Source organism: Lutra lutra, chromosome 6 (assembly GCF_902655055.1).
Source record: "Lutra lutra chromosome 6, mLutLut1.2, whole genome shotgun sequence".
Lineage (NCBI taxonomy): Eukaryota > Metazoa > Chordata > Mammalia > Carnivora > Mustelidae > Lutra > Lutra lutra.
In genome coordinates, this window is record NC_062283.1 from 66,537,329 (window position 1) to 66,557,724 (window position 20,396).

The 20,396-nt window shown below is 39.9% G+C and overlaps 1 protein-coding gene across 5 annotated transcripts in view; it reads right to left on the reverse strand.

Moving 5' to 3' along the window:
• Window positions 1-20,396, reverse strand: part of DNAH8 (dynein axonemal heavy chain 8) — a 352,138-nt gene that overhangs the window by 62,018 nt on the left and 269,724 nt on the right. For all 5 annotated transcript variants that reach the window (XM_047734783.1, XM_047734782.1, XM_047734781.1 and 2 more), the window contains 6 exons: window positions 19,848-19,969; window positions 16,099-16,217; window positions 14,623-14,825; window positions 6,505-6,578; window positions 4,020-4,172; window positions 3,521-3,676 (listed from right to left, as the gene is read on the reverse strand). In XM_047734783.1, coding sequence (XP_047590739.1) covers window positions 3,521-3,676; window positions 4,020-4,172; window positions 6,505-6,578; window positions 14,623-14,825; window positions 16,099-16,217; window positions 19,848-19,969 — 827 coding nt within the window. The remainder of the gene's footprint in view (window positions 1-3,520; window positions 3,677-4,019; window positions 4,173-6,504; window positions 6,579-14,622; window positions 14,826-16,098; window positions 16,218-19,847; window positions 19,970-20,396) is intronic.

Sequence of the window (20,396 nt, forward strand, 5' to 3'; positions counted from 1 at the left end):
GAGAGCAATACAAATGTAATTACTGTGTTTCAAAAGACCAAGACTTTGGAGGAAGATATTTTAAAATTAGGATTCTGAAGGGTGAATATAACCTTGCTCTGAAACCCAAAATGGCGCTGCACTGGAATTTCTGGGAAACCATAGAGAGATGATGATAAGGCCAGAAGGAAGATCCCATTGAGACTAAGCTCCAAGAGGAGGTGCATATGTTGTCAGGGAGTAGTGGCCAAGGCATCCACTAGGATGCTGGGGATGGTGGTGGGTTCCCATGGGAAAGGCAGGAGGGCTGGCTGGTTACGGCAGAGACATCACCTGATTGTAGTAAGAGTGCTGTTGCTGCTGTAACTTCCTGGCCTCTGTGGTTGGTACGTTTCTGGTGGAGAAGGGAGGGAAGCCCAAGGGAGACTGGAGAAAGAAGAACTCAGTGTAGATTGGTTTGTGTGTCTCTGCAGTTCCCATGGAAGCACCCAGGGCCCCCTTCTACCAGGTAAACCTGCTCTTACCTCAATCACAAAACAAACCACACCCTTCACTGTACCACCCTTGACCATCCAAGTCTACTTCCCCTTCTTATAGGAGAGGAGGGGAGTTCATTTAGTTCTCTGTGACAACAAGTGAGGTTCACATAACACATGATGCCCTTGCGCGGGGATGAGTTGATGGCATGAGGCCAAACTGCAATTCAGTAAGGGAATTACATGGGGGGGGGTCACACAACTCTCACATTTGATCTCTGTTTCACTACCAGGTTCTGTATTCTGAGGGGTGATGGGCTCCAGCATGAACTCCTCCCCAGGCCTAAAGCTTCAGATTATGTGACATGACCCAATTCCTTGTTCTTTTTGTCTGTCTCTGCAAGGACAAGTGTATAAACCTCATATGTGCATAGAGCAAGTGATATCTAGGTTAAATTTGGAGGAATCAATTAATCAGTTAACAAGTCAGGTGTTTGGCTATTATGTCCAACACTAGAGGAATTTAAGTCACAACCACTCCAACCCAGAGCAACAACAAAGCAATAACAAAATTAAAATATCCTTTAAGCAGTGACTGCACTTCCAACTTTAGAACACACACGAGTTCTTGGACATCTTATTATAATGCAGATTCTGATTCAGCAGGTCTGGGGTGGGGCTCGAGATTCATCTCTTACAAGCTCCCTTACAAGCTCCCGGGCCACAGGGATGCTGCTGGCCCAGGACCACAGGCTCCTCAAGAATGTTGTGTTTTTGTCTCAAGCCAGCTCTACCCTAATAAAAGAAAATATTTAGGCACTATCACAGTAAGTATTTCTGCTAATGATGAAAACAGAACAGAGGAAACCATGCTTGAATTATCCATGCTCCCTGTGTAGTCATAGAACTTGATAACAGGGTTTTAGAAATGGGAAAAAAACTTGAAAGATCACCTCCTTCTGCTTCAAAACACACAGATGGGAATCTATCCTCACACAGCTAACTGATTTGACGGTGAGTCTAATGTCCCAGCTTCCTGGTCCTCAATGAGGTGTTCTTTCCAGCACATGATGGCTGGATTTTAAAAGACATTGGACCTCCTATTTTCACAGCCTTAGCAATGGAGACTTTTTCTGTTTTAACCCAAATACATGTCATGTCAAGTGCAAGCACGCCTTAGCCCCATGACTGGCGCATGGCTCTGTGTTGTACTTGGATAATGACCACTGAAAGACAGGCTACCGCACTGACCATATGGAAAATACCCCCAATCATCGCCCCATGATAAGCCTGGTGGAAGAGTTGAATCATCACTTACTGGGAACAGAATCATAAAATACATTATTTGTGAATCGTGAATTAAATAACAGAGTTAAAGTAATATTTGCATTAGAGTATGATAAGGCCTAGCAAAGCAAACAATTCCTAGATAAGAATGTATGAAATAGGCTTCAGTGACTTGAAAGCTATAATTTACAATCCAAAGGCCACAATCAGACTTAGTAAAAATAACCACCCACAAAGTGTTTAACCTGATTTTAACTCTCTCAGGATTAGGGGACCAATAGGCAGGAGATGCACAATTGTCTCCTCTGCATAGCCATCCCCACTGGGCAGCAGAGATCCTGGTAAAGTGGCAGGGACAAGGAACCTGAGGGTAAATACGCCCAAGATGTTCTGGGATGAGCACCAAATTCCCCCCACCCTTGGGCAGGATGGGGAGAGAGGAGGTGAAGCTCTCCATGCCACTGCAGAGCTAAATCCTGGCTCCTGGCATAAGCCACGTCATTCATTCCTTCCTTACTCCAGCCTCAGCCGGGGAAGAGATGTGAAAAGTGTTAAAGGAGCCCATTCTGTCCATCTCTCTCTCTGAAGGAGCCAATCAAGTACATTAAACTTGAAATACTGGGTGTTACATGCAAACAATGAATCATGGAACACTACATCAAAAACTAATGATGTACTATATGGTAACTAATATAGCATAATAAAAAAAAAACAGAACAAAATGTAAAGTCAAATGTAGAACAAAGCAATAACAAAATGAAAATATCCCATAGACAAGTGGTTGTGGAGCTATAAAATTACTACATTAATATAGAAGTGTATAATAAAAGCAAATACACAAGTGCATGGTAAAAGCAAATGACAGATAGCCACCGTCCCTCCCAATATCAGCACTGCTTTCACTGGTGGGCTCAAAACATACTACCATGTGAGGCAGGAGTGTTGGACTTGACCCCTAGATCTACTGCCTATGAACTTAACCTTTCTGAGCCTCAATGTCCTCATTTTTATTTTATTTTTCTGGAGATGTAGCTCATTTGTTTTTCACACACTGAAGGGATGAGGGGGATGGACGCCTACTGGGTCTGGGGCTCTGTTGTCCCTGTGTCTAGTTTAACAAAGTTCTCCTGTTACTTAGGACAGTCCAGGGCATAAATTCCTGAATGCTTGAGGAAAATCACAAGCTTTGGAGTCACACTGGTTAAATAATCTACTATTTAGTAGAATAGTTTAGTAAAATATTAGAATAGTAGAATAGTAAAAATCACTAGCAAATAGCTGACGTTCCTGTTCTGGTGTCTATTTCAAAGTACTACTATTTTCATTCATTTATTCATGCATCTGGACATCTTATCCATCAATTTCCTCGTTTTGAACATGGTGATAATCCTATCTTGAGAAATGTAGTGGTTAGTATTACATGAGAAGGTGCACACACCCTCCCTGGCCGGCAGAGGCACTTTGAAAACCAAATTCTTATATAAATAACCCATGTTCCCCTCACAAATATTTACTGAGCTCTGGCAATGCCCCAGACATTGGATGACGGAGGGGATTCAGAAATTACAAAACGACAGTCTTTGTCTTCAAGAGTCTTACACTGTCATGGGAAGGGACAGGGGACACGTTAAGTACACAGACGAGTATATACCATGCCAGGTGGGGCAAAGTGCCATTAAGGACAGAAAAAGCAGGGTGAGGAGAGCAGACAGCATGGCAGAGAAACAAGAGGGCGTCACTAACATCCCCCTAAAGGTGCAAACAGTGCCAGAAGTTACCTGCACGGTGGAGTGTAAAAATGCTACTGTGTAAAGCATCGGCTTCCACATGGGTAAGTTACTGATATCCAGAAGGTCTTGATTAATTCCGGCAAATGTTCTTTTCAAACCAGCGCGCATGCCTTGCGGTGGCTCATTAGTGAATTTAAGAGAAGTCTGTTGTAAAAAGCAAACAGTAGTTTTGTTTTTATAAATTAGATGAGGCATAAAGTAGAAATGACAATACCTAGACAACATAAAATGTCAGCCGAAATTCGAAAGTAATGTCCATCATAGCTGAAACCCCATAAATTGGAACTTAGTCTTAGAACTCTTGTGCGGAAATATTTGCTATATAATATTGAGGCTTATAGTCAAGATCTTGACAGTTACGAGTATAGGATCTTGGAGACTCTGCTGTATTGAAAGCCCTGGCATGTTTTCATCTCTCAGTAATGCCACTATGCCATCTTCATTCAAATCACTCCCAAGGAAAAGACACTATGTCACAGGAACAAACCTGAAGCAGTGTAATTGGAAATCGATTGTGGGGCTCAGTAGTTATCCACACTCGGAAAGAGTCATCATTGGCTTCGGTGGTAATTAACGTCTCTAGCAATTCTTCCATGAATTCTAGGCCAAGGTGACAATTTTGCAGTAATACCCAGCCACCCTGTATTCAAAAATGATTTTGTATTAATTTCTTGTAACTTTTTTGCCATGATGTTAAGAAAACAAAATGTATAATTAGAAAAAAAAGAAAAACTCTATTTAGGGCATGTAAATACATGAGCACCTGTTTTTAATGAAATGATTATACGTCAATACGAACATTTCTTCTGCTACTGGTTAAGACTGGAATCAAGTGGGTTCAAAATAATTGTACTCTGCCATCTCTGATTCGGAAGGAAACAGAAATTAAAACTTGAAGTCTTCAAGCAGAGAGAGTCAATTATCATATGGTTTCACTTATTTGTGGAGCATAACAAATAGCATGGAGGACAAGGGGAGATGAAGAGGAGAAGGGAGTTGAGGGAAATTGGAAGGGGAGGTGAACCATGAGAGACTATGGACTCTGAAAAACGATCTGAGAATTTTGAAGGGGTGGGGGGTGGGAGGTTGGGGGCACCAGGTGGTGGGTATTGTAGAGGGCATGGATTGCATGGAGCACTGGGTGTGGTGCAAAAATAATGAATACTGTTATGCTGAAAAAATAAAAAAATAAAAAAAATAAAAAAACCTTGAAGTCTTGTGTAAATATAGTGTGTGCACCATCTAATGGTGGGAACGGGTATTTTGGAATTTGTAAAACTCATCCTAAAATGAATCCGAACGGACTCACCCCCAAACCATATCATCCATAGTCACAAAGAGAGATGCATATTACCTCCTGAAAGTTGGACACCATACATGTGGTGACTTGGACTACAAGAATACTAAGCCTTAATCTTTCTCATCACTCTTCCCATATAGTTCCAAAACCACACAACTTATTAAGCACTATTTTAATACTAGAAAAAACTATCATGAGCAATATATAAGTCACAAAATCATCACTGCTCTATGAGAACATAGTTTCTTAACTGACAACATTTTGATACCTTTATATTAACGAGATCAGATCAATAGAGCTACAAAACCCTGAGCACAGTAAATACATGTATTATGTATTATGCCTTCTACTGTGGGAGAAAATACAACTCAAGACTGGCTTAAACAGCAAAGGGGACAGGTTGACCTAGACAACTGGGGTGTGCAGAGGAGGAAGGACCTCAAAGTTGACTTAGCTGGCGCCATAATGGATCCAGTTTCTGGCTCGTTCCCCATTTTGTTCAACAATGTGAGCTTCATCCTCACTCTGGGGTCCATAATGTGGCCAAGTGGCTGTACCTGTTCCTGGGCTGTTGGGTTTTTTTCCCTCATAATGTCATTATTATCAATACTTACCCCACCTTGAGAAACAGAACATGGAACTTATAAAAGCTAATATTCTAAAGAAGGTTAGTGTGAACACAGTATTGAAATTTAAAAGTTTCTCATTCATGGAAATTGAAGAAATTATTTAAGGTCCAGAGTTAATCTGTCAAATCACTCAGTGGAGGGAATCATTTGATCCGAGTAAAAATAATTATATGTAACTGCCTTGATATATATAAATTAGATACAATATATTATTAAATATAATTAAGTGGTAAAGAAAAAGGCTTCAGGCACTTGAGAATTAATGACTAACTTGAAAATCTGATAGACCAAGCAGAGATTTAGCTCATTAACCCTCTCTAGTCATTAATTCCCAAGGAAAAGCGGCACCAAAGTTGCTTCAGACCTTATGAGATCAAACGCTTAAACATAAACTGAGATCTTCCTTTATTTTTACTAGTGTGATTTCTTATCACAGCTGAAATTGCTATCTACCAAGCATCTCTAGAAAATTAATGTTCTGTGTATTTATTAGGTGTGATGGAAAACATTTCTCAGCATTCCATTCAGCTTGCAATTTTCAATAAAAACTATTATCAATATTTAAACACAACATCCTCAAATATTTGTTATTTGTCTGAAACTACCCATTAATGAAAAAAAAGCCCGACTTTAACCGAAAATAGAAATTTAACTGTGTTGGTCTGTCACTTCTTAAGCACTATGTATTAATATCGATTGCAAAATTCCAGCTAGAGCTACATTCTTAGGACCAGGGAGTCTGTCTGCCTAATGCTAAAAAAAGAAAAAAAAATTAGTGAAAATAATGGAAAATATGGAAAATATTTTTTCCATGGAAAATAAAACAAGCTTTCCGTGGGATGTCAGGTGCAACCGGCTTAAGGTTTAAAATGTATTGGTAATCAAAGGTTGACTATGCATATATTAAAAAAAAATGGAAAACTGTGATGGACCATCCCAGGCAGAATGCTTTAGCCACCACTGTGGCAGTCTGACGTAGACCTGATGGCCAGAGGGCTCATAGGAAGAATGATGCCCTGCCACTAACTAGCCTTGTTACCTACCTGCTGCATGGACATCTGAATCAGCTTTCGAGCGTGTACCTCTTGTCCTTGCCCCATTGAGATAGTTCTGCATTCTGTAACATAGGAGAAAGATCACTACAATGAAACATAATTTTGTAACAGGATTGGGACAAAAAATTAATTTCTGAATGGTCACAGCCACCCTCACTCCATGGCTTCTAAGAAGGCCTCTTGTGATTCAGACAGGTGTGGCCTTTGGTTGTGCTGATGAGAGAAATGGGTGGGGCGGAAACTGGAGGCACCACATGGAAAGCCACACAAAGGGTGTGTGGCTGGGCTCTTAGGCTGGGCCTGTGTTCTCCTTTTGGATTTTGATGGATTCCTGTCTCACATTTAGATCTTTCAATCATTTTTTAGAGAGTCTGGGGGTGTTTGGAGGTAAGGAGGAGAAAGGCTGACAGTGGGAGAGGCAGCGACAATGCTCTCACAAGTATTTATAGGGAAAGAGGATTTTTTTAGTTTTGCCGTATGTTTTGATTAGAATCTCTTTGGTGGTTTCACAAACGCTTCCGTGAAAATGGAATTGGGTTTGTATTCCTTTAAGATGTCAGGCTTACAGTGCTTTCTGTCCATTTTGGTTTTGTTTGCATGGCTGTCCATTTTCTGAGATAGGACTGAAGGGCATTCGGCCCCAGGAGGGCTACATTCAGGGGTAACTACTGCTTAGACTAGATCACCACCTTGGAACTGAGTGTGAAGAGAAAGTGGAGGCCGATGCAAGATCGGAAGTGTGATTACAGTCTGGGAGAGAATACAGTATTTAGGCTCTTTAGTGAATCTGTCGTCCAGGCAGAGAACCCACTTGTGCTGTGCAGTAAGAACTTACTACATGAAGAAGTCTATGAATCATGTTTGTGAAACTGGAACTGGAAATTAACTTAAAAAATTTTTTTTATTTAAATTCAACTTAGTTAACATATACTGTACTATTAGTTACAGAGGTAGAATTTTGTGGTTCATCAGTTGCATAGAACACTCAGTGCTCATCACATCACGGACCCTCCTTAATACCCATCACCCAGTTACCCCATCCTCCCATCTCCCCACCCTCCAGCAACCCTCAGTTTGTTTCCTATAGTTAAAGAGTCTCTTCTGATTTGCCTCCTTCTCTACTTTCATCTTCTTTTATTTTTCCTTCCCTTCACCTATGCTCACCTGTTTTGCTCCTAAAATTCCACATGTAAGTAAAATCATATGGTATTTGTTCTTCTCTGACTTATTCCACTTATCATAATGCCCTCTAGTTCCATCCACATGATTGTAAATGGTGAGATTTCCTTCTTTTTGAAGGCTGAGTAATATTCCATTGTAGATACATACACACCAAATCTTCTTTATCCATTCATCTGTTGATGGACGTCTGGACTCTTTCCATAGTTTTGCTACTGTGGACATTGCTGCTATAAACATTGGGGTGCATGGGCTCCTTCGAATCAGTATTTTTGTATCCTTTGGATAAATACCCCGTAGTACAATTGCTAGGTCATAGGGTCGTTCTATTTTTAAGGTTTTGAGGAACCTCCATACTGTTTTCCAGAGTGGCTGCTCCGGTTTGCACTCCCGTCAACAGTGTAAGAGGATTCCCCTTTCTCTGCATCCTCATCAGCATCTCTTATTTCCTGAGTTGTTAATTTTAGCCATTCTGACAGGTGTGAAGTGGCATCTTATCATGGTTTTGATTTGTATTTCCCTGATGATGAGTGATGTTGAGCATCTTTTCATGTGTCTATTGGCCATTAGTATGTCTTCTTTGGAGAAATACCTGTTCATGTCTTCTGCTCATTTTGTGAATGAATTTTTTGGTTTTTTGGATGTTGAATTTGGGAAATTCTTTATAGGTTTTGGATACTAACCAGACATGTCATTTGTAAATATCTTCTCCCATTCTGTAGGTTGCCTTTTAGTTTTGTTGCCTATTTCCTTTGCTGTGCAAAAACTTTTTATCCCAATGAAGTACCAATAGTTCATTTTTGCCTTTGTTTCCCTTGCCTTTGGAGATGTGTCTAGCAAGAAGTTGCTGCAGCTGAGGTCAAAGAGGTTGCTGCCTGTGTTCTCCTTTTGGATTTTGATGGATTCCTGTCTCACATTTAGATCTTTCAATCATTTTTTAGTTTCTGTGTATGGTGTAAGAGTTTTCGTGTATGGTCCAGTTTGAATTTTGGTGTATGGTCCAGTTTCATTCATCTACACAATGTGGCTGTCCAATTTTCCCAACACCATTTGTTGAAGAGATGGTCTTTTTTCCATTGGATATTCTTTTCTTCTTTGTTGAAGATTAGTTGACTGGAAATTAACTTTTACACTAACTTTTGTAGACCTGATTTCTTCAAGTTTTAAAGGTGTCATCTCAGCACTGAGAAAGGAAGTCAGTGGAGGCACTGTGAAGCAGTAAATGCTTTTGCCCTGCTCTCCTGGATGAGCTTGGATCCTCAGTAAAGTGGGCCACTGTGGTGGGGTAATCAATGAGCCTAGCCTGGGAACTGCTGGAACAGGCTACAAGGGACTGGAGAAATTTATGGGGTAGGAGGGAAGTATGTCAGGAACCACAGAAGAAGTTGTCAGGATACATGCCATTTAAATGGCACTGTGTGGTTAATGGGCAAAGATTCTGTGAGGGTTTGTAGGGTGCAATATTAGGGATTATTCAGGAACTCAGGGTCACAGAGAGAAACTTTGCAAGGGTGCCTGACTGAGGACAAAAGAGCACTGCTTGGGAGAATCAGGAATTGTAATAGGCTCATGTGGAACCAGTGTCTCTCGCTGAAATGGAATGCTGTCATTCCCAGCCCACATAGCTATCCTCTTTTGTGCTTTATTAATGGTGCTTTGACATATGGAAGTTTCAAAACTTCACCCAGTCAGACTATCTGCCTTGGTTTTGGATTCTAGTATTATGATTAAGAAAATCTTAGCTATCGCAATCGTATCAATATATTCTTTTTTTCTTTTATACCTTAATTAATCTAGAATTTACTTTGGAGTTTAAAGTGAGATAAAATTCTTACTTTTTCCTAAAGTTAATCAGCTATCCCAACAATGTTTATTAACTAATCCATTTTTCCTCATTGATTTGAAATGTGAATCTTATCATAGACTCAGCTATTATAGATAGTAGAGCCTAATTTGAGGTCTTTTCTTTTGCTTCATTGATCTGTTTATCTACTCTGAGCCAGTTCCATACTGGTTAAAATATTGCCATTTGATAAGGGTTTACAAATCGTGGTGGTGCTTGCTCCCCATTATTCTTTTTCCTTTTCAAAGCTTTCTTGGTTGTCATTGTTCACTTACTGTTCTAGATGATCTAAGATCCCTCTACTATCCAATTAGAACAGAAAATAGAGTGGAATTTCAATTAGACTTGCATTCAATTTATAGATTAATTTAGAGACTATTGACATCTTTACAATATTGAGTCTTTACACTGGGAATGTGGTTTAACCCTCCATTTATTCTATCCTACTTTTATGCCTCTAAGAAAGTTTTATAGTTTTCTTCTAATAGGTATTTTAAAAATTATTTCTTAGTTTTATTTTTATTGCTATAGTGAAGGGGATTTTTACATTTTATTTTACAAGAATGCACCATTAATTTTTTTATATATTTATTTTGTGACCAGCCTCCTTACCAAACTGTCCCATTAAATCTAATAGTTTTTCAGTTGATTCTTTTGTGTTTTTAGTTAGACAATTACACTGCCTGAGAGTAATGATGATTTTTGTCCCTTCTTCCCAGTAGTTATATCTTTTATATATGGTTCTTACAATACATTAGCTACCTCTTCCACAACAATCCAAATAATAGGGTGATAGCAGACATCTTTATTTTATTTCTGACTTTAATGTGTCTAGTTGTTTACCAGTAAGTAAAATATTGATGTCTGAAGTTCATCTTCACTATCATATTAAAATAGTGTTCTGTTTCAACTTCTTTAAAGTCAAATGCAAATGCTAAATTTTTATAAAATGTCTTTTTAGCATTTATCAAAGTAATAATATGATAGCCTAAAGAAAAGCCTTTTACTTATTGTTGTGATGAGATTTCTTGTTTTTTTTTTTTTTTTTTTTTAAGATTTTATTTGACAGAGAGAGAGAGATCACAAGTAGGCAGAGAGGCAGGCAGAGAGAGAGAGAGGGGAGGAAGCAGGCTCCCTGCGGAGCAGAGAGCCCGATGCAGGGCTCCATCCCAGGACCCTGGGATCATGACCTGAGCCGAAGGCAGAGGCTTTAACCCACTGAGCCACCCAGGTGCCCCTGTGTTGAGATTTCTTAATACTGTATCCTTCCTATATTCGCCCATGCATTTCTACTTGGTCAAGGTAAATTATTACTTTTTTGCATGTTATTTCTTTTAATATTATAATGATTTCTTCTTGGTTGCATTTTTAGTTAAGATGCTTACATTTATATTGACAAGTAGGGTCAATCTGTAGTTTTTCTTTTATAAAGTTACTATCTTGTCTGTTTATATCAAGATAATGCTATCCCCTTAAAATAAAGAGGAAAATATATCTTCTTTTTCTTTGTTCCAAAATGGAGTAAAACATGTAAAATTTTTAAAGGATTTACTAAAAATGTCATCCAACCCCAGGGTCTTTGCTGAGGTCATAATTTAAAAACTTTAATTTTTCTCATCTCGATTAACTGGTGTATTCAGGTTTTTCTACCTTTTCTGAGAACATTTGCTCAATTTGTATTTTTCTACAAACTTGTCAGTTATAATGATATTTTAAAGGTTATTACCATAACTATATACTATTATTTATATTTTTTCATCTATATATGTTTTTATATCCATTTTCTCATTCCTTCTATGTATTTGTGGGTTTGTTTTTTACTTATTCTCTTTCATTTGGGTTTGGATTCTATTTTCAAACTCATCCTTCCTCTGGGACCCCTGCGCCCCTTATCCAGGCTCTGGTAGGGTTCTCATGCTGAAGTCAGCTGTCTCTTCTCCCTCTTGCCTAGGTACTCAGTACTTCTGGGCAGAATTTATCTGCTCTGAATCTCTCACTGCAGAGTCTGACAGGCACCTGACAATACCCATAGTGAGATGTTTTTCTTTTCTTACAAAAATATATTTGACTTGGGCCCATCCTTCAAATGGCTGCCTGGTAACTGGTTAATTCATCCAATGAAGGCAATGAGACGGAAGGAAAGAGCACACCATTGTAGTGAAATTTGAAAGCCCTGAGATAAGGCCTGATCTGATCTGTCCCCACTAAGATCTGTCCCCAGCTAGCTGTCTGACCTGCTCTTCAGACCTTAGTTTCCCCAGCTATAAAATAAGGTAGTTGAATTTCAAGATTTCAAACCTATTCACCTTGAGAATTCTATGATTATCTATTATCCAGTTTCTCAAATAAAATATTTGTGGTAAAGACTAGATTAATATGTTATTTTGCCTATATAATAGTTTCATTTTCACAGCTATTTGGGGGATTTTTAATCCAAAGTGGTGAAGAGCATGAGAATTTCTAGCATTCTTAAAAATTATTCAGCAAAGAATTGTTTCTCAACTTCATTGGGTCCTTCAGGATCAGATCTACTCTGTTTTAGGATCCTACTCTATTTTAGCATCCTAATCAACAGAAACCTGATCAATTGTTGGAAAAACTAAAGTCATGGCAAGACATTAAAGTCACCAAATTGTCAAGCAAAGTAGTATGATAACATGTAATAATACTAAAGGTAATAGGACAACTCCAGCCTTATATATTCACTTAATATTATGGTTATAATTTCTCCCAATGGAGACCTTGAATTTCTTAATTCTGTTCCTAAACCCTTGTCCTAGACAACAGCACCATTTTTGAGGTAACATCTGACATTGTATCTATAGTTGGAAAAACACCCATCTTCTAGGAACAATATCCCCCCCTTCTAAGAAATGACCCCACTCTAGCTCCATGCATGTGGTTTCCGCTGCGAACCTATCTCTGCAGCAACAGTTCATTGATTAGCCCATAAAGGAGCACTTGACCAAAGCAAAACCAATTAATTTCTTCCCTTGAAGTTCCCTTTGGACTTGGGACCAAGAGAGTAAGCGGACTTTCCTTGAGAGTGCTGAACTTACTGAACACGTAAGCAGTGAAGCTCATGAGCCACCAGAGACCAAGAGTTCTGTCACATGGAGATTTGTTCATAGTTAGATAGAAAATAGAAACCCATAAGCAGAAAGAAGGGGGGCAGCTGGACAAAGCAATGGGACAAAGATCCATAGAGGAATACATCTGAGGGAGATTTGCAAACTACAAGGCTGCAAGAGAGGCATCACTATTCTTAAGCCAATGAAGATGACTGGCATGTTGCCATAAATACCAGAGCAACATAGCCTACACTAAAGGTGGTTAATGAGACTTAATCAGGGACAGTTGCTATTAGAACCTGGGAGTTCTTTATATTGGGTATCAAGCGTTCAGACTGAAGAAAGTGACCATTCAAACATGGGATCCATATGGAACATAAAAGGGTATAGTGACAACAGAGCAAAGTCAAGATGAACAAAGAGGGAATGAACATAGACCATGCTACCCTAAGCTAATGGTTTACAGTAATTTCTTCATGCAGGACACATGGTGAATACTCAGGACAGAAATTGATTTTATATCATGTTATGTTAACATAATAATGAACTCAATGTAAGTTTTATTTCATAGGGTAGGTTTAGTTATTCATAATCAATCACTTTTATAATCTTTATGAGGACATAAACGAGTTAACCCAATAAGGTATAGTTATAGAGATCAGAATCTAAAAGATACCAAATGGCAATTCCAAACACATTCTGATGTCCAGAGTATGAAGAGTAGGTAAACGGCCCTCCTACAAACAGCCATCCTATAAAAGGTGCCTCAGTCTTACCAAGATGTGCTCTGCATCATATGGGTCCTTGTCCTCTGGTCTTACTGACTCAGTAACTACTCTCACCACTTATATGTTTCTAACTCCTTGCCCTACCTTCTCCCCCTAGAGCAACTTTCCTTCTACCTCCTACCATCCCACCTGGAGAAATTTTATCTATTTTTTAGATCCTACTCAAAATATCATCACCGTGATACCTTCCCCCTGCACCCCTTGCAGTCTGAGTAGCTCTGAATCTTGTAGTCAGGTGTGTCTGTGTAATTCCTACAGCACTATCACAATTACATGCTTATATGTCTGTCTTCCCTGGATGTTGTATTCATCTCCGTACTTCTTGAATCTAACTTGCTGTCCGTACAATAGCCTGTAGGGTTATTGAATGAATAAATCCCTCAGTGGACTATTACTCAGCCATCAGAAAGGATGAGTATCTACCATTTATATCGGCATGGATGGAAATGGAGGGGATTATGCTAAGTGAACAAAGTTAATCAGAGAAAGACAATTATCATATAGTTTCACTTATATATGGTATCTAAGAAATGGCACAGAGGATCATAGGGGAAGGGAGGGAAACTGAATGGGAAAAAAATCAGAGAGGGAGAAAAACCATGAAAGACTCTTAACTCTGGGAAACAAACAGGGTTGTGGAAAGGGAGGTGGGTGGGGTGAAATGGGAACTGAGTGATGGGCATTAGGGCATGTGATGTGATGAGCAGTGGATGTTCTATGCAACTAATGAACTGAACTCTACATCAAAAACTAATGATGATATAGTAGCTAATTGAATTTAAATTAGAAAAGAAAGTTGCATGAAAAAAAGAATAAATAAATCCCTAATTACTGTGTGTCATAACAGTGGTTAAAATTTTTTAATTTGTGACCTAATAGACTTTTTTCTATAATTTTATATAGACATGGCAATACCCCTGTATGTTCATTCTTGCTAGCCTACTATCTATGTGGTATGTTCCTCTGCTCAAACTTAAAAAATAATAATAATAACATAAGTGTGTTCCTCTCTGCACAAAGATATCTGTATCATACCCACACTCTAGGAAATCTAAAAAGGGAGGAAAGAATTTAATATTTTTTTCTAACTCAGATATACTATATATACAGATATACTATATCTAACTTAGATATACTTCTAAGAATCAGTTATAAAATTACGAAAGGTAAGGTTTGAGACTAAAATATGGAAGTTTTGCTGAATTGCATGGATTTCTGATCATACCCAGCTTCAGTTTCTTGGCCAACGCATCAATTTGAATTGTGGGATCAGATCCCATGGACAGGAAGCATATCAAAGGTGTCCGCGTGTCACTTTCTTCCCAAGTTTTCTCCAGGTTCAAGATAACTGGTTCTGTGTACTTCTCCTCCAAAGAATCTGCAATATACTTTCTTGCTTGAAAAACAGTACGATCTGGGCACCAGGACCTAGAAATGAATACAAGTTAGAGGAAAAAATTCAGTGTTCATTTTTTTGTTCTACTTAATTCTAAGCATGTAAAGAACATATTTAATTAGCAAAGGACAAAAAGGTAATCCTCCCTTTCACATGTCTGTGAAAGAAGGATCAGAAGGTTTTCCATCCCTGGATGAATACAAGTTTAGTCATTTGGTTTTGGTATGAGGCAATGGCAAAAAATAGAGCAGAGCTGGTAACAACAGGGTCTGTTGCCAATAGGGAAGGAAACTTAGAAGTTAGCTGATCCAATTGTCTCATTTTCAGAAGCATCAATTACTTGGAAACTCTTAGTGGTTTTTTTTGTTTTGTTTTGTTTTTGTTTTTGTTTTTTTTGTTTTTTTTTTACTTAATCTGAATTACTCTCAGTTATTTTTTTAAATCACATCAGTGATGGTGTGCCTGAGTGACTCAGTTGGTTAAGCGTCTGACTCTTGATGTCAGCTCAGGTCATGATCTCAGGGTTGTGAGGGCAAGCCCTGCATTGAGGTTCTCTCTCTCCCTCTGCACCCCCCAACCTTGCTCCAGGAAACAAGTTGTTCTAAGAAAAGCAAGCTCAGGTGCATAATATTAGGAAAACAAAAACTACTCCAACATAATCCTACATCTTTTTGTTGTTCTTTTGGTGGTCCCATATACCTCCCGTTCCACCCTCCTATCTCGCCCTTCAATCACACACACACACACACACACACACACCCCACATTCCAGTATAGAAGCCTTCTTTGAGCTCCTATATATATAAAAAATATGAAAAGTGAGAAGGAAAAGAAAAGAAACAGAAGAATTTTCTTCCTTAACATCAATTTCAGAATTTGTTTCCACTTTTAATAGCCAAGACAGCATTTATATTTTTCAATAGGCAGTTCTTGGCTTTTTTTTGTCAGGTAACATTGAATTTAGCTTATCGACTAATTGCCTGGCAACTCTGTCATGTATTTTTTTTAAGAAATGAATTGAACAATAAATAATTCACTCAATGGTAAATGATGAACAGAGGACATAACAAAGGCATATTGTTCATGTTTTTTGCTCAAAGCGCTATCACTAATACATTCCCTGCCACCATCACCATTGTATTTGCTTGTCAAAGAACACAAGGACTTGACATCCCAAATGGCAATTTGGAAGCACACACATTTACAATAACCACTGGGACACAGTGAAGCAAACTCACGGAGGGAAGATCTGTAATTTGACAATATGATGAGTGATGTTTCTAGGTCTGATAATGCCTATTCTTACCTGATAAGTAAAAGTTTGCGGCAGGTATCCAGTGAATCATTATACCCGTCAGGGATAATTTCTTCCTCCGGAGCATCTTTATCAAACCAGCTTTTCCAACCCTTCTCATTACGAGATATCTAAAATAAATAAGCCAATTAGCAAGCCATAGGACCACATGCAATTGGGATATACTGGAGAGAATTCTGAGTAAACTTAGGGGGTCATTCTTCATAGGCAGACAGTTTTTCAAACATAACCATACAGTTTATTTATTTATTTATTTATTTATTTATTTTTCAGAATCAATGACTCAAAGAACGTGGCTATTACTAATCCTTCTCAGGTTTTCCATTGCTTTTCTGTATTACTCACTGAAATTAAGACTGTGGGTCAATTACACCAAATGATCAGGCAGGAAAAAACACAGACCAGCAGGGGTTTACAATCTGTCAATACAATTGGCATTTGGCACCAGATGACTTTGGGGGAGTAGTCCTGCACACTGTAGGACTGTTAGCAACATTTCTTGCCTCTACCGACTAGATGCCAATAGCACCCTTGTCACCAACTCATGATAATGAAAAGTGTCTCCAGATATTGTCAAATGCTCTCTTGGTTAAGAAGCTACAGACCATTCTGATAACCAAACCTCTAAATGTTGACCTTTACTTAAAATAGCAATAGATGAGAAAAGAAAAATTTTTATTTTCTTAATGATTCCCTGCCTTGAGACCTTAAACCTAAGAATGAAAGAAGTTTCCATTGGATATATGACCCACACCTTCTTCGTCCATTCATCTGTTGAAGGATGTCTCAGTTCCTTCCACAGTTTGGCTATCATGGATATTGCTGCTATGAACATTGGGGTGCCTGTGTCCCTTCTTTTCACTACATCATATCTTTGGGGTAAATACCCAGTAGTGCAATGGAATATTACGCAGCCATCAGAAAGGATGAATACCCACCATTTGCATCGACATGGATGGAACTGGAAGGGATTATGCTGAGTGAAATAAGTCAAGCAGAGAAAGACAATTATCATATGGTTTCCCTCAGATGTGGAACATAAGGAATAACATCGAGGATATTAGGGGAAGGGAGGGAAATCTGAAGGAGGGTGGGGAATCAGAGGGAGAGAAGAACCATGAGCGTCTATGGACTCTGGGAAACAATCTGAAGGTTTCGGAGGGGAGATGGGTGGTGGGATGGGGCAGCCCAGTGATGGGTATTAAGTAGGGCACCTGTTGTGATAAGCACTGGGGTGTTATATGCAAACAATGAATCATTGAACATGACATCAAAAACTAATGATGTACTGTATGGTAGCTAAGGTAACACACACACACACACACACACACACACACACACACACACGTGTCTCTCCAAGAGCTGGTGTCTGATACCTGGTCTCTCAGAAGCATGGGAAAAAACGCCAGTTTTCGGTCATTAAAAGGCACTCCCGGAAGCCCCAGTCCTGACAAAACCAATTACAAAAACAACCGATTGGCGAGTCCCACTCTGCCCCTCAGCAACAAGCAGTCTGGATTACTGAGACAGGGTTTATAATCAAGTTTCAAAGCCACGGTCGGCATTAAAAGCGAGTAGCAAATGCGAATGGAGCAGGTCCTATGGAGAAAACCAAGGATTGTGCTTTTAGCTGCATTATCCTCGTTCTTTACGCAGGCCCAAGGAGGTTAAATAACTGCCGCAAAGCCCACACCACGCAAACGATTCATCATACAGGATCCAGGCGGGGCGCCAATGAAGAGCGAAACCGATGCTCGGGACCTCAGTTACAGTTTTGTTGCCTTGGGACACTAAGAGGAGGAGAAGGAATTCTGAAATGTTTCACAACTGTCTTCTCTCTCCTGAAGACTGCAGTGGCTCCCCCACATTGACAGCTCCCAAAGAATCCGCCCGCCGCCTTTGGAGCAACCCCCCCCCCCCCACCCCCGCGCATGGGTACCTGCGCACGACCCACACCACCCCCTGCTGGTCTCCTCCAGCCTCGCCGTTCGAGAGAGAATGCACAAGAAAGAGGGTGTTTGTTCCCAGCTTCCTGGCCCTGTATCTGCTCATTCTGACTCTACTCAATAGAGCCTCCAAGGCCAGTCGCCTCTGCGAGGGGCAATGGGACCTCCTCCAGCCCCTCGCTGCTCACCTCCACTTTCTACTCCTTTTCCTGGCCCTGTTAGTAACACCACTTCCAGGGCCTAAACAGTTCTCTCTGAGATGCCCAAGCAGGCTAGCTGCTGTTGGAGGCTCCTTTTGTTTCAGTCCCTGACCCCCATCAGCCAGAGACGGATCCCCTTCTCCTTCTGCCCTTTTTTTCCCCATGGAGACGCCAAACTGATGGCCTCCTGATGGCCGGTCCCATGAACTTCTGCAACTTTCCTGAGAATGACCATTCCCCTTACTTCTAGCCCACCTCACGTTGAGTTGGAGAGAAATAACCCTGATATCAGGGAAAAAACATAAGGTCAGATTACAGCTTCACCATTTAGTGGCTATGCAGACTTGGGCAAGTACTTAACCTATTTGAATCTCCGTTTTCTCATCTATAAAGCGGGGTCAATAATACTTCCCCCTAGCATGGTTATAGTTGTTGCAAAGTACTTAACCTATTGTTAAGCAGTAGCAGGTACCAGATAATACACAGCAGGTAATTAAATTCTAATTAACAGAGGCAAACGATAATGTCAGCCCCGGATCAATACAACCTGTCAGCAGAGGGCGCAAGTGTTAAGTGATTTTTTTTTTTTTTTCCCTCCCCCGCCCAGTGGTGCTCCAAGGTCTACCTTACCAGTCTCCTGCCAGACCCAGACCTACTTATTTCTTCCCAAAGTATTTGTTTGGGCTTGGAGGACTCATACAGAACAAAGCTTCCCATCCACCACAGACGGAAGCCAGGGACTCTGACCCAGCCACGGCTGAATAGGTAAAGAATCTCCATAATGTTTCAGAAATGCCACTGAACGGACACACTTACTGTACGCTGGGCAGGGGGTAGGCAGGTGTGTGTGGATGGGAGGGAATCACGTGATGACAGCGTGAGGTGTCTGTCAACTTGTGATCAACCCATCGCCCCAGTTGTCCATCACCAGTAACCCCCAAAAAGCTGATTTTCGGCAGCCGACGCTGGGAAACCACAGGCCTGCCTCAGTGACAGGCGGCTATCACCAACAACCCGCAAAGATAAAAATCATCTTTATGCTGAGCTGAACAATTGTTTCCCAGTGAGGACCGAATCAACTAATCCCCAACAACACATTTACATTTTCCAATAAGAAAAGCAACGGGTGAATCAGGACCTGTTTCACTGTTATCCTTCACCCTTTTATATCTTCACCAGGAAAATAATGATTTTTTTTAAAGGACCCCCATCTCTTAATTTGCCTCAAATTCAAATCTGCACAATTTAGTTGATCAGAAGCAGCAGGAAAAATGTAAAAACATGTTCTCTAACGAAATAGTCTACAATAAAAAGGTCCACCTCCTGGTTCTATTCTGACAGCTTGAGGTAAGCAGGCTTATAAATGACCCACGCCCACCACACAAGAGGAAAAGGCATTCACCTGCCCCTACAACAAGGCTCCTTCTGATACTCTTCATCCAAAATTGCCCACAGAGAGCTTAGTGCCTTAAAGCTACACGCTTCCTTTGAGCCTTTTGGGTGAAGGAATTGTGGCCAGGAGCTCCCAATTAAAATGGCCCCAGGTATGTTTGGTTTACAGATCTGTACTTGTTTTCTCCCAGCCCTCTGTTACCTGATTCATAATTTCTGCAAATTGTGGAAGCTTACTCAGCTCTACAAGATTCAGCCAGGTCATATCCAGGATCCAGCGAAAAGGCTTGGGAGGGCAGGCTTTCAGATCCAGAGCTGCTCCCCCTGGGGAAAGGCATTGGCAGGAATCAGGTCAGCTTGGGCTTCGTTTTTAGACATTTATTTTCCAACAGAAGAAAGGTAACCATATTACAGAGAAAATGGGGAAATAATCACAAAAAAATGTGGCTATATTTTCTAGGTCTGTTTCCTTCAAGTCTTAGGGTTTTATTTTCTGATTTATGCCATTTTTCTCAGGTGGTTGCAGTTGTTTGCATTTTTACTGTTTTTTTTAAACAGCCAATTTCATGAAATTTATAATTTTGATATCAATGAATAGCCTGACCTTTTCATGTGTGATTTTTAAAGTCACTTCTTAGCTCTTACTCTTCCAGAAATTTGATACTTAACATATATATATATATATATATATATATATATATATATATATATTTTTTTTTAAGTCAGAAAGATGGATAGAGGGAGGGTGGGA